Source organism: Colias philodice, chromosome 26, assembly GCF_061535455.1.
Source record: "Colias philodice isolate Cphi_HAF_F1 chromosome 26, ilColPhil1 Martin Lab GWU primary, whole genome shotgun sequence".
Classification (NCBI taxonomy): Eukaryota; Metazoa; Arthropoda; class Insecta; order Lepidoptera; family Pieridae; genus Colias; species Colias philodice.
In genome coordinates, this window is record NC_143111.1 from 6,757,892 (window position 1) to 6,770,539 (window position 12,648).

General features: G+C 38.3%; 1 protein-coding gene across 1 annotated transcript; it reads right to left on the minus strand.

The window, feature by feature from the left end:
- On the minus strand, nt 1-10,593 carry LOC149476981 (uncharacterized). The gene is made up of 15 exons (XM_089711607.1): nt 10,590-10,593; nt 10,271-10,452; nt 9,770-9,942; nt 9,115-9,634; nt 8,621-8,771; nt 7,992-8,139; nt 7,519-7,621; nt 5,676-5,758; nt 5,282-5,379; nt 4,573-4,678; nt 3,723-3,943; nt 2,973-3,125; nt 2,303-2,393; nt 1,450-1,540; nt 1-573 (listed from the first exon to the last, which is right to left on the minus strand). Exons 1-15 carry the CDS (start codon nt 10,591-10,593, stop codon nt 418-420), a joined length of 2,280 nt encoding a protein of 759 aa, XP_089567733.1. The 3' UTR covers nt 1-417.
- Between the last annotated feature and the right edge of the window lie 2,055 nt (nt 10,594-12,648).

The following is a 12,648-nucleotide window of genomic DNA, read 5'->3' on the forward strand; positions in this document are numbered from 1 at the left end:
CCCCTTCACGAGTGATGCCGTGGGCCGTGGCCCGTGACCAAGGAAAACGGGTTTCATTTTTATATACATATATTTATAGTTACTAGATAAATAATTCAAAGTAATTGAACCTACTAAAGAAATAAATAAAATTCAAGTTTGTGATGACACATTAAAAAATCAATCTACTGAATAGTTTAGAATGATGTTTTGTATGATTTTATCCTCTATAGTCTATAAGTAGGTACCTAATATAAAAATGAATCGCAAAATATGCTTGTAAACGCATAACTCAAGAACGGCTGAACTGATTTCGTTTACGTTCGAGGATGGTTCTTATGGAGAGAAAACGTAAACAATAAACATGTACCACGGGCGAAGCCGGGGCGGACCGTTAGTTAAATATTAAACTGTTATTTGATAATATGTACTATGTATTTAATTAGGTTTCATAGCATTTTCTCTAACACGTTGTATTTCACTCTTAATAGCGGATATGAGAGGTAACGCCGGGTCGTCGGGGGGTAGCTTGCCCTCACTTGTGATAAGGGCGGGGTGTACTATTGGGGTAGAGGGGTGACGCGGATTTGTGGCCTGGAAACAAATATTGAGTTAATAAAAGCATTATTTTTTGTAAATTTTAAGAAATTTTTAATCTGTAAAAGTATTGGTTATCTAAACTAATATTATAAAGCTGAAGAGTTTGTTTGTTTGAACGCGCTAATCTCGGAAACTACTTTGAATAATTCTTTCAGTGTTAGATAGCCCATTTATCGAGGAAGGCTATAGGCTATATACATATATCATCACGCTAAGATCAACAGGAGCGGAGCCACGCGGGTAAAACCGCGCGGCACAGCTAGTGTATTATGAAATTAATTTTAATTTCGGAATGTAGATATATGTTGCAAAATAAATATCTTATTGATAATTTTGAGTAAACAAATTAGTGAAACTTTGATAACAGTTTAAATAAAAAAAAAGCGAATACATAACTACAAAATAATAGTTTCACATGTACACACACACTTGTTTTCAGTATTTTTGATTGAATGAAAATTATGAACGTCGAGACTTAATTGCCAATTATTTTATTTTTAAGACTAAATTAACTACTAATAAAAAATAAAAATAGTTTATTTGTTTCAAAACACAGTGTACAATCAGTTTAGAATACAGTAAAAATTGCATATTAAAATAACGGGCACGTAATAGAGATACACTAGTCCCCACACTAGGATCCCCTGTGTTGGGATCCTAGTGTTGGGATTATCTTCTTATATATAAAAATGAATCGCAAAATGTGTTGGTAAGCGCATAACTCGAGAACGGCTGAACCGATTTCGATAATTCTTTTTTTATTATATTCCTTGAAGTACGAGGATGGTTCTTATGTAGAGAAAACGTAAACATGTACCACGGGCGAAGCCGGGGCGGACCGCTAGTTCATTATAAATCAAGTAAGTGTACCTGCGGTCCCCAGGCGGCGCGGCGCTGTGCGGGGCGCGGGGCCGGCAGCGCCGTGCGGGGACGGGGACACTCTGACACAGTGCTGCCGCGACTGTATACCGTATTGTAATAAAATAAATAAATAAAATAAATATTTCAGGACAATTTTCACACACGGCACAATTTGATCCATAAAGCTGAAGAGTTTGTTTGTTTGAACGCGCTAATCTCGGGAACTACTGACCCGATTTGAAATATTCTTTCGGTGTTAGATAGCCCATTTATCGAGGAAAGCTATCGTCACGCTAAGACCAACAGGTGCAGAGCAATGCGGGTGAAACCGCGGGGAACAGCTAGTATCACATAAAGGCCTGTTTAAACTAAATGGTATCCGCTACTGCTGTATAGCGGTATCTGATAGGTACACGATTAGATCGCTTACGTAGGATATAATAGAGTATAGTAAGTACGTAAGAGAATTATTTTATTTATTTCAGATATTTTTTTTATTAATCGCATATCTACCCATGGCCACGGCACGGGCGGTAGCGGATACCGCTCTAGTTAGAATAGGCCATAAATCACAGAATATTTCACAGATCATTGACGAATTTAACACTACAGTGATAGCGAAAGAAACTTTGCTCGTTTTTATGATTTTTGAATTAACAAACAAACAAACTCAAATTTTGATTAGCTTTTCATAATCAAAAATAGATGGAAAATTACTTAAAATGTTATGCACTTTGCACAGGGAATGATGTCACTATATACATCAAAAAATTATTCATAAAAAACTCATTTAATTTTTAGTAAATATATAGTATATAACTATACTTGATATTTTAATATCATAAAAATATGAAAATCTCACCCAACACCAGCGGATCTTCCACGAGCAGTATCTTTGTACGCAGGCGACGCCGGGAGACGCACGTTGTCGTTGCGGGCTTGCGCCATTGGCTCTGCGATACAAAATATTAAAAGATTATTATAAACTCTAAGCTAGCTGTACCCCGCGGTTTTACCCGCAGTGATCCGCTCCTGATTTTAGCGTGATGATATATATAGCCTATGCCCTATAGCCTTCCTCGATAAATGGGCTATCTAACACCGAAATAATTTTTCAAATCGGACCAGAAGTTCCTGAAATTAGCGCGTTCAAACAAACAAACAAACTCTTCAGCTCTATAATATTAGTATAGAAATATAGATGTAAAATGCAACACTATCTCGTATTATAAATCTAGTTTCTGGTTCAAGGGTAAAATTCAGTTTTTATCCTCAGTTTTTTGTCCAGAATTTTAAGAAAATGTACCTACACAAACGTCACAAATTTTTTTTTATTTTAAAATAATCATTTTAACTACCATCAATATACCTACGACATTTAATTTTACCTAGTGTCCTATGTCATTAATTTTCACTTAGAAAAATTATCAATCTTTCAAACTTCTTTTCAACAACTCTTATTTATAAAAACCTCTCTACACTTTATCAATGTGTAAATTATTTCCACCACCCATATTTATAATAGAACTCACCGTTCCTCTTATCCTCCCTCTCCACAGTATACGTATCATTACTGGGAGTCGAACCCGCACTCCCGAAGAGAGTAAACGCGTCATCCATCAGCTCGTTGAACCGCTGTCTCATGCGACCTGGCTCTTGGGACTTTGGAGTTGACGGTTTGGACGCTGGGAAAGGTATAAGTGTAAGTGTTGAGGTGTAAGTGTGAGTTTAGATTAGGATAGATAAGTATAAGTATAGGTTTAGGTGTAAGTTCAGGTGTAAGTGTGAGTTTAGATTAGGATAGATAAGTATAAGTATAGGTTTAGGTGTAAGTGTAAGTATAGTTCAGGATAGATTAGTATAAATATAGGTTTAGTTGTAAGTGTAAGTATAGTTTAGGCATAGATAAGTATAAGTATAGGTTTAAGAGTAAGTTAAGATGTAAGTTGTAAGTTTGAGTTTGAGTTTATGTCTTGGTGTGAGTGTGCATAGGTATTGGTGATGGAACATAACAAATGAATCAATCGCTTATTATAAAATACTGAAATAATATGTATAATATTTGTTAAATAAATAGTAAGGTAAGGTAAACGAATAAGTATAGGTTAGGTGTAAGTGTAAGTATAGGTTTAAGAATAAGTGTAGGTACAGTAACTTGTAATAAGCTTTAACAATTTAAAGTGAAAATAGTTTTTTTTTAATTTATGTATACGTGAACGTATCGAATAATATCATGAAATCTTTAGAGATCTATAATTAAAAGTTAAAACCAAGAACCTCACCATCCTTAATCCTCTGGCAATGTAAATCCCACACTAAAGGTCCGATAACACCAGGGTCCTTATCAATACTGCCCAATCTCACGAGCTGTGAGGGCATTTGCCTCCGGGGCACTGTGTCCTGCCCCTGGCTTGCCCTGGGGCTAGATATTGGGGAATCTACGTCCAAGTGACGGACGGATACCGGTTCGAGAATACGGGATAGCGGTTCTACTGTGTTGCCCCTGGAATTTTGTTTAAATTAATTATTATTTTTAGTCGGGTAGACCAGTAGAGGAAATAAGAAAATGGTGATAAAAATAGAAACATATATAATACTAGCTGCGCTTCGCAGTTTCACCCGCGTGGCTCCGCTTCTGCTGGTCTTAGCGTGATGACATTTAGCCTATAGCCTTCCTCGATAAATGGGCTATCTAACACCGAAAGAATTTTTCAAATCGGAACAGTAGTTCCTGAGATTAGCGCATTCAAACAAACAGACAAACAAACTCTTCAGCTTTATAATATTAGTACCTTTAAATAAAATAGTATTGGACGTATTTATATAATTCAATATACCTTTTTTTCTATTCATCGTGTAAAATTAATATATTTCTTTAAAAAAATCTAACAAAAACATGGCAGTAACTGATAAAAATTAAAAAATGTATGCGTGTACTAGAGTACACACGTAAGAAGTGAAACTTCTTTATGACCTTAAAAATGTCACGACTATGGCGTAACGCAAAAATGTCACGCGTACGACGTACCTAACGCAAAAATGTCACGCGTACGGCGTAACGCAAAAATGTTACACTAAATTTTTGTCCAACCCCGATAAAGAAGTTTCACTTCAATAATCATGAATACAAACCTGGGAAAAGCAGAAATAGATGGCATAGAGAGATATGAAGTGGGAGTGTGTCCGCTGTCTGAGCTCTCTACACCCGCCGCTTCTAGCAAACTGTCTGTTGTTCCCACTAGAATGGTTCATTTATTTAAAAATGGTTTAATAAATTAAGAAATGCGATGGTTTGTTACATGTTCAAGTCAAAAATTGGGATGAAATTTTATCTAGGTAGGTAGGTATTTTATTATAGTGTATGATTTTTAATAGTTATGATTTTTTTTGGTTTATTTGTTACTAGCTTTCTACCCGCGGGTTCGCCCACGCAGTCAAAGAAAAACCCGCATAGTTCCCATTCCCGTGGGATTTCCGGAATAAAACATCCTATGTCCCGGGGTAAAAAGTAGCCTATGTCCTTTCTCGGGTAACAAAATATCTCTATACCAAATTTCATGCAAATTGGTTCAGTAGTTAAGGCGTGATTGAGTAACAGACAGACACACAGAGTTACTTTCGCGTTATTAATATAAGTATGGATGATAAAATATTACGCTAATTTTTTTCACATAATATGCTATTTTTATCTCGGGACAATCGGATAGTAGATAGGTTAAATAGTGACCAAGACACATTAAAACTTTAAAAAAGTTGAAAAATACAGCCATAGCGCCTAAAATTTTCAATATAGGAAATAGGAAACCATTTTTATTTAGTAAAAATCACAAAAAAATCAAACCTCGTTTTTTCTGAGGCATTCTAAGCGCATGTGGTTTTTTCTGTCGTCTTCGCAGAGCTACCGCCACCTCCGAAACACCTGACGACGTTGTGGATGAACTGAAAGTGATGGAATCTATTTAATGATAGTTTCATCTATTTATGTATGTTTAATGTATATTTTATGTTATTTAAAAATAAATGTTGGAAGCAATTAACGTTGTTTTATTTATTTTTTTAAAAGATTATTCAAAAAGCTATTATTATAGTAGAAACTTAAGTAATACGGAATTCTAATCTTTAACTTTTTTGCTTCAAAGCCCGATAGGGAGTAACATTTTCACAATGTGTAAATTACTATAAAATAAAAAAAATATACAACAAACTATATAAATTAGACGTTCGCAAAAGCTTACCCAGAAGTACTGTCCTTCCTATAAATGGGCAGTAAGGCACTGCTCGGTCTTGTTCTACTCGGAGATACCACGCTTATTAATTGCTAAACATAAAAAATGGATTTTCATTATAAAACCTTTTGATAATCATTTATGAAATAATAATAAAATAAAATATTGAAATCTACTGCGTGCCCACAGCCATTCTCCCCACTCAAACCCTCCCAACTCCCATCCTTCCCTAAAGCCATCCTCCCCACCGTCATCCTCCCCACTCCCAACCTCCCCACTGCCATCCTCCCCACCGCCATCATCCCCACAGTCAACCTCCCCACAGTCGTCCTCCCCACTCATCATCCCCACTCCCATCCTCCCTAAAGCCATCCTCCCCACCGTCATCCTCCCCCCTCCCATCCTCCCCACAGTCGTCCTCCCCACTCATCATCCCCACTCCCATCCTCCCCACAGCCATCCTCCCTACTCCCATCCTCCCCACAGTTAGTCTCCCCACCGCCATCCTCCCCACAGTTAGTCTCCCCACAGCCATCCTCCCCACTCCCATCCTCTCCACTCCCATCCTCCCCACAGCCATCCTCCCCACTCCCATCCTCCCCACAGCCATCTTCCCCACTGCCATCCTCCCCACCGCCATCATCCCCACAGTCTACCTCCCCACAGTCGTCCTCCCCACTCATCATCCCCACTCCCATCCTCCCTAAAGCCATCCTCCCCACCGTCATCCTCCCCACAGCCATCCTCCCCACCGCCATCATCCCCACAGTCTACCTCCCCACAGTCGTCCTCCCCACTCATCATCCCCACTCCCATCCTCCCTAAAGCCATCCTCCCCACCGTCATCCTCCCCCCTCCCATCCTCCCCACCGCCATCATCCCCACTCCCATCCTCCCCACCGCCATCCTCCCCACAGTCATCCTCCTCACTCCCATCCTCCCCACAGTCATCCTCCCCACCGTCATCCTCCCCCCTCCCATCCTCCCCACCGCCATCATCCCCACTCCCATCCTCCCCACTCATCATCCCCACTCCCATCCTCCCTAAAGCCATCCTCCCCACCGTCATCCTCCCCCCTCCCATCCTCCCCACCGCCATCATCCCCACAGTCAACCTTCCCACAGACGTCCTCCCCACTCCCATCCTCCCCACAGTTAGTCTCCCCACAGCCATCCTCCCCACTCCCATCCTCCCCACTGCCATCCTCCCCACTGCCATCCTCCCCACCACCATGATTCCCACAGTCAACCTCCCCACAGTCGTCCTCCCCACTCATCATCCCCACAGCCATCCTCCCACCGCCATCATCCCCACAGTCAACCTCCCCACAGTCGTCCTCCCCACTCATCCTCCCCACTCATCCTCCCCACTCCCATCATCTCCACTCCCATCCTCCCCAAAGTCATCCTCCCCACAGCCATCCTCCCCACTCCCATCCTCCCCACCGCCATCCTCCCCACAGTCATCCTCCTCACTCCCATCCTTCCCACAGTCATCCTCCCCACCGCCATCCTCCCCACCGCCATCCTCCCCACAGTCAACCTCCCCACGCCCATCCTCCCCACCACCATCCTCCCCACTCCCATCCTCCCCACAGTTATCCTCCCCACTCCCATCTTCCCCACTCTCATCCTCCACACACCCATCCTCCCAACTCCCATCCTCGCAACTCTCATCCTCCCAGCTCCCATCCTCCCCAGTGGGGAGTACTGGTTAAACTCATACTTTTATAAATAGGTTGAATAAAAAAAGCCCTGCAAGCCCTGAGACGAAGTAAGTACTTTAATAAAATTTGTAAAAAATATAATAAAATAAAACCCTTAATAAATGCAAATAAAATACAAAATTTACCTTTGAATTCTTATCTTCTCGTTCTTGCTTACTCTGTTCTAATTCTCGCATCAACTCGTTTCTATACGCTCGAAGGGATGCTGCGGATTTCAGAGATTTTTTCCTGAAATTTGTAAATACATAGAATGTGAAAAAACCGTTACCGTTACATTAAACATTACAATGTTCCTACTAGCTTTTACAAACTCATATTTGTTTAGCAATTATCACGTAACCAAAAAAAAATAAGTATACTCATATACTTGATTCTTTTTTGCTCTGTCGAAAAAAAATAAGTCTCACATTTGGCAAAAAAATTTAGGCAAATCTCGTTTATATCTTTTCTGCCACAATCTGAAAATTATGGCAATATACCTATAGAGCAAGGCACAGTAGCACAAAAAGTATCACCAATAGGAGTAGCGCAATGGGAGAACCCACTACCAGAGCCCACATTCCTTTACCTGCTTTAGGAATGTCTTCCTTATACTTACCTATGTGCTAGACATAGTAGCACGAACAGTATCACCAGGAGCAGTAGCGCAATGGTAGAGCCCACTATCAGAGCCCACAGTTCGGTGCCGTGCACTCCAGCTGGTGCTGCTTCTCCTTCTAGCCCTTCAGCCGCTTTGAGATACGCTGCTGGCAAGTTTAAGCACTTTCAGATGGCATATTGGGAAATCAGAATATGATTATTAATATTTGTTTTTAAATTATTCATTATTGCATAGCTTTTCCCCAAATATGTTGCTGGTATTTCGAAACCTATATTGAAGGTTAGAATGCTATTAGTATATATTACTTATTAGTTTACGGTGCGTAAATAATATGATCGTAATAGACGACCAAAATCAGAGAGAGAAAATTGATAATTACGATTTCTGAATTGTTTATGGCAAGATTTGCCGGATTAGGATTATACATTTTTGTTTCGTGCAGGCCTATCTATAAACTATATGTAATTTAATTTAACTACTTAATAAAATTAAAACAGAAAAGAAAGAACATATTATTTGACTAATACAATCATTCAATCATCATCATTCCCAATCTTTTGTACCCTTAACCTTACTCCTTTACACCTTCTTACCCAATACATCTATATTCATCCCCGTATACTCACGCTCAGCCTTAGTAGTAACAACCGCTCCCAGTTCCTTGGCAACTTCAGCATCCCTAACCAACCGCATGTCTCTCGCAGCCACAGCCGCTGGTACAGCTCTACCCCCCACCAACACTACGTACACTATTTGGACACTACCTGTTTCTGCTGACTGGAATTGAAGAAAATAGTGCTATGAAATTTAATATTTCTAAATCATATGGATCTTGAGAACGTATTATTACCACAGTACACGTTAGAAAAGTAGAAATAAGTATGGATGTTCCAGTTTTATTCGCAAAGATGAAAGATCAACGTATTTCAATTAAATGTAAACCTATCTATTCATCATAAGGATTGAAAGACGTAAGTATACGACGATGACAACGAAAAACTGGTTAAAGAAATAGTAGATCAAACAACTTTTGTTACCATTTCTACAGCTACATCTTAAACTGGTTAAAAATTAACGATACTTTTAATTTTATTTACAGAGATATTGATTTAGGACTTACTTCTGATATATTTTGGATGTGCACTTGCACTGGTGGCTGCTGCTCAGGCTTGATAATTTCACGCTTATACAGCAACGTGCCATTATTATCCTCTTCTAGAGGCAAATCAATCATATCTTCTTTCATCATATCAAACTCTTCCCCTACATTGATTTCTCTTTTCTTTAAAACTATAGTCGGTGTTACTAATACCCAAGATTCTTTATCAGCTAGCGTAGTTGGTTCAATATCATCTATAAATGAGGTATCTATGCTATTTGCTAAGTACATTTCACCATTTAGAGCACTTGATTCTGGAACTTTCACAAATGTTGCTAAAGTAGACGTAATAGTTTTTGTTGGAGTTATATCACCGACATTTACTACAGAACCTTCTATTTCCGAGTATTTGAACGGAGTATCAGAACTAATGGGATTTATTTGACTATCCTTATTCACCACAAACGAATGTACATCATGTTTCTTTCTTGGTGGTGACGCATCTAATGATTTAATGATTCCTAGGTGTCTTTCTTGCTGCCTGTAAGAGAAATGTCTTTTTTTATCTCATTTCTTGAAAATGACTCATAATATGATGAGACATTAAAATAAATTAACTAGGAATCAAATTGTATCTGAAAATAGAACAGCCTTTTTATATTCCAATCAAATTTACCTCAAAAATGCCTTCTGATAGAGTCTGGCAAGCCGTAATTGCAAGCTATCGGGAGTGGACCCCTGTATAACAGTGAGGAGCCAATATCGCCTGTCTTCAGGCACGTCTGGCTCTAGGCTGCCGGGAGACGAGTCGCAGTTGTGCACGCACTCACCCGAGCTGTCTGTCACCGCCTGAACCGACACTCTGTCGTTAACGGAATGCTTTTATCCACATACGGAGTAGCATGGTATATTGAATTTAATAATAAAATTATGACTTTTTAATATTTCCTTTGTCTTGGTTATTTTTTCTGTCTCATTGCTCTACGAGAGCAAAAAGCATGGTTAATCGTGGTTTGCTAGTACTTATGACTATAATATCTGCACAGAAAGGCCGGATTCAGGATAACTATTTTTAACATAACATGATCGTTTTTTGCATCAAATGTAATATAATTTTATTGAGGCGTAAGGAACCAATATAAATATTAATTATAACAAATATCTGTAAAAAGCTCACCTGAGGAGGATACGAGTCCAAGTATACAGTAGCAAGTACAGTGGTGGTGTGTACCACTGGTGTGCTTGGTTCTGGTAGTGGTTCTGACAGGTCTGGCGGTGGTGGTCCGTCACCAGAACCTGTCCAGAAGAAATCTTCGAGGCGAGGAGTTTGTGTGTGCTGGTCGGGGGATACCAAGTGCACTGAAAGTTTGTGATTTTTAAGGTTATAAAATGAAAAATAGTGAATTAGTGTACTTGGTGTACAATGTACATTGTACCCACCTACAATAGTAAAAAGACAGACGTAAAATTAGTTCCAATGTTTTTTCTTTATTTACCCATTACAAATATTTATAGGTACAAGAAAAGAAAGAACTTGTAAGCGATTTAATAAAAAAAATGTACCTATGTACTTACGATGTAGGTATTTTGATAAAATATTATATAATCTACATACTTCTATATTAGGGGGGGGGGATGGACATTTGGATAATATGATATTCAAATAATAAATACCTAATACAATTAGTGGAAATACATATTCCGATAAGCAAATTATATTCAGTATTTAAGACGACAATCTAGTAAGTAAATATTTCCTATAGTTCGGGATCGATCGATAGATGTCTAAAGTTTTAAAATAAAGTTAAGGTATATTTCCCTTATTGAACGATGCTTTTGTATAAAATGGAAATCATGAAACGTCTCGTAGGGGAGACCGAGGGGTTTTGAAACAAAGGTGAGTTGAAACAGTCTCGATTTCTCCGAACTTAAAACTGTTAGCGATCTGGCAACGTCTTTTTTAACCAACTCCCGCCACCAGCTATCGCGTCAGTTCATGCCGATGACGTCAGTTGTGCAGTTGTGTGGTTCTGAATGACATGTGCCGAAAATCGTAAAAAGTAAGTATTTCATGTTTTTTTACGATGCTCGTACTTTAATATTGGTATTGTTTTTTGGGTTGAGTTATATACGTTTTGAAAACTTATTATCTATTGATTCTTGAAATATACTTGGTAAATTTAATTTCTGTGTATTTACTGCTTGGTCGTGATTTGAATAAAAATTGGGAGGTTTTTTCTCACCGAGGTGATTTGAAACAGACTGTTTCAACTCTCCTTGTTTTCAATTTAATATCTGATTATAGCTAAAAAGTACGAAGATTATCGGATTTTATTGTTGATTTAATGTGTTTATTTGTTTAAGCATTCCTACTGGATGAACTAAAGCAAGAATAAGTTTAAAACCAGGCTGTAAAACTAAAAAGGTTAAGGTTGTCAAGAAACGAAGATAGTGATGAAGAAGAAGAGGAATCCTGCTGTATTTGCTGTATGGAATCATATTCAAATAACAGATCCAAAGAGAAGTGGGCTCAATGTCTGAAATGCCAATTGTGGGCTCATGAAACTTGTGCTGGTGGAGAACTTTGTCTTTGACATCTTGTAGATTATTGTTCCTTAAATAGTTTATAGTAGGTACTGATTGTAATACATACTTAAAAAACGACTGATTATTAACTATTTTATGTCAAAGATTTAGTTTTATAAAAATGTAAAACATTTTGTTGATTTGACTGATTATAATTGATGTTACGCATGTTAATTTTTCGTTATTTAGGTGTTTATTATTTGTATTAGACCTACTTGACTGAAATGTCATTAAAATATTACTTATAAAAGTCGTTGATTACTTGAAAATATAAGTTTTAATTAAAACCTTTGAATTAAATCATCATTTTTATTTTGCAGCTCCTATTACTCCCCAAAATCATTATGTTTCAACTCTCCTCGACCTCTGTTTCATCTTACCTCGGTATGAGGGGAATTGAAACAAGTTGACTTGTTACGATAAAGTCAATTTTTAACCACCATCTTTAACGCTTACCGTTTATTTATGCTAACCATTCGGAAGTGTATAGAATAACCTATCGATTGATACCAGAACCATAAGATTTCTGATAATAGTATGAGTTATATCAAACAAAACGTGAAAATTGTTTCAACTCTCCTCGGTTTCCCGACAGTTCGACAAACATTCGGGTGCATCGCGTGATCTCCCAAATCACGTTCGGTTATTGGCCTGTGACTCGGGATACTTGCGTGGGGAATAAGGGAATTTTCGTTATTTATTGCCTTGGTTTGTGTCAAGCTATTAAAAAGAGATTATAAGTTAAAAGAAAAATATACCTACTTGATCAATTAGGACGCCTTCTGTGCTGGACTAGTAATGTTTAAATTTTAATTGGCCAGCACAATAAAATGTAAAAAATAATTAATGGTGTAATATTATAATACCTATAAGTCTATTGTAATTTTCATATTTAAAAGTTTGGTAGTTAGGTAGGTACCTTATTTATTAGTTACTAGGTTTCCGCCCGCGGCTTCGCCCGCGCAGTCA

Bases quoted from the DNA above. Each gene is read 5' to 3' on its own strand.
- LOC149476981 (XM_089711607.1), bottom strand. The intron at 5,759-7,518 runs GTAAATTTTGTA...TTTTATGTTTAG, and splicing joins GAGAAGATAAGAATTCAAAG to CAATTAATAAGCGTGGTATC. The intron at 574-1,449 runs GTACACTTACTT...ATTTGTTTCCAG, and splicing joins GCGCCGCCTGGGGACCGCAG to GCCACAAATCCGCGTCACCC.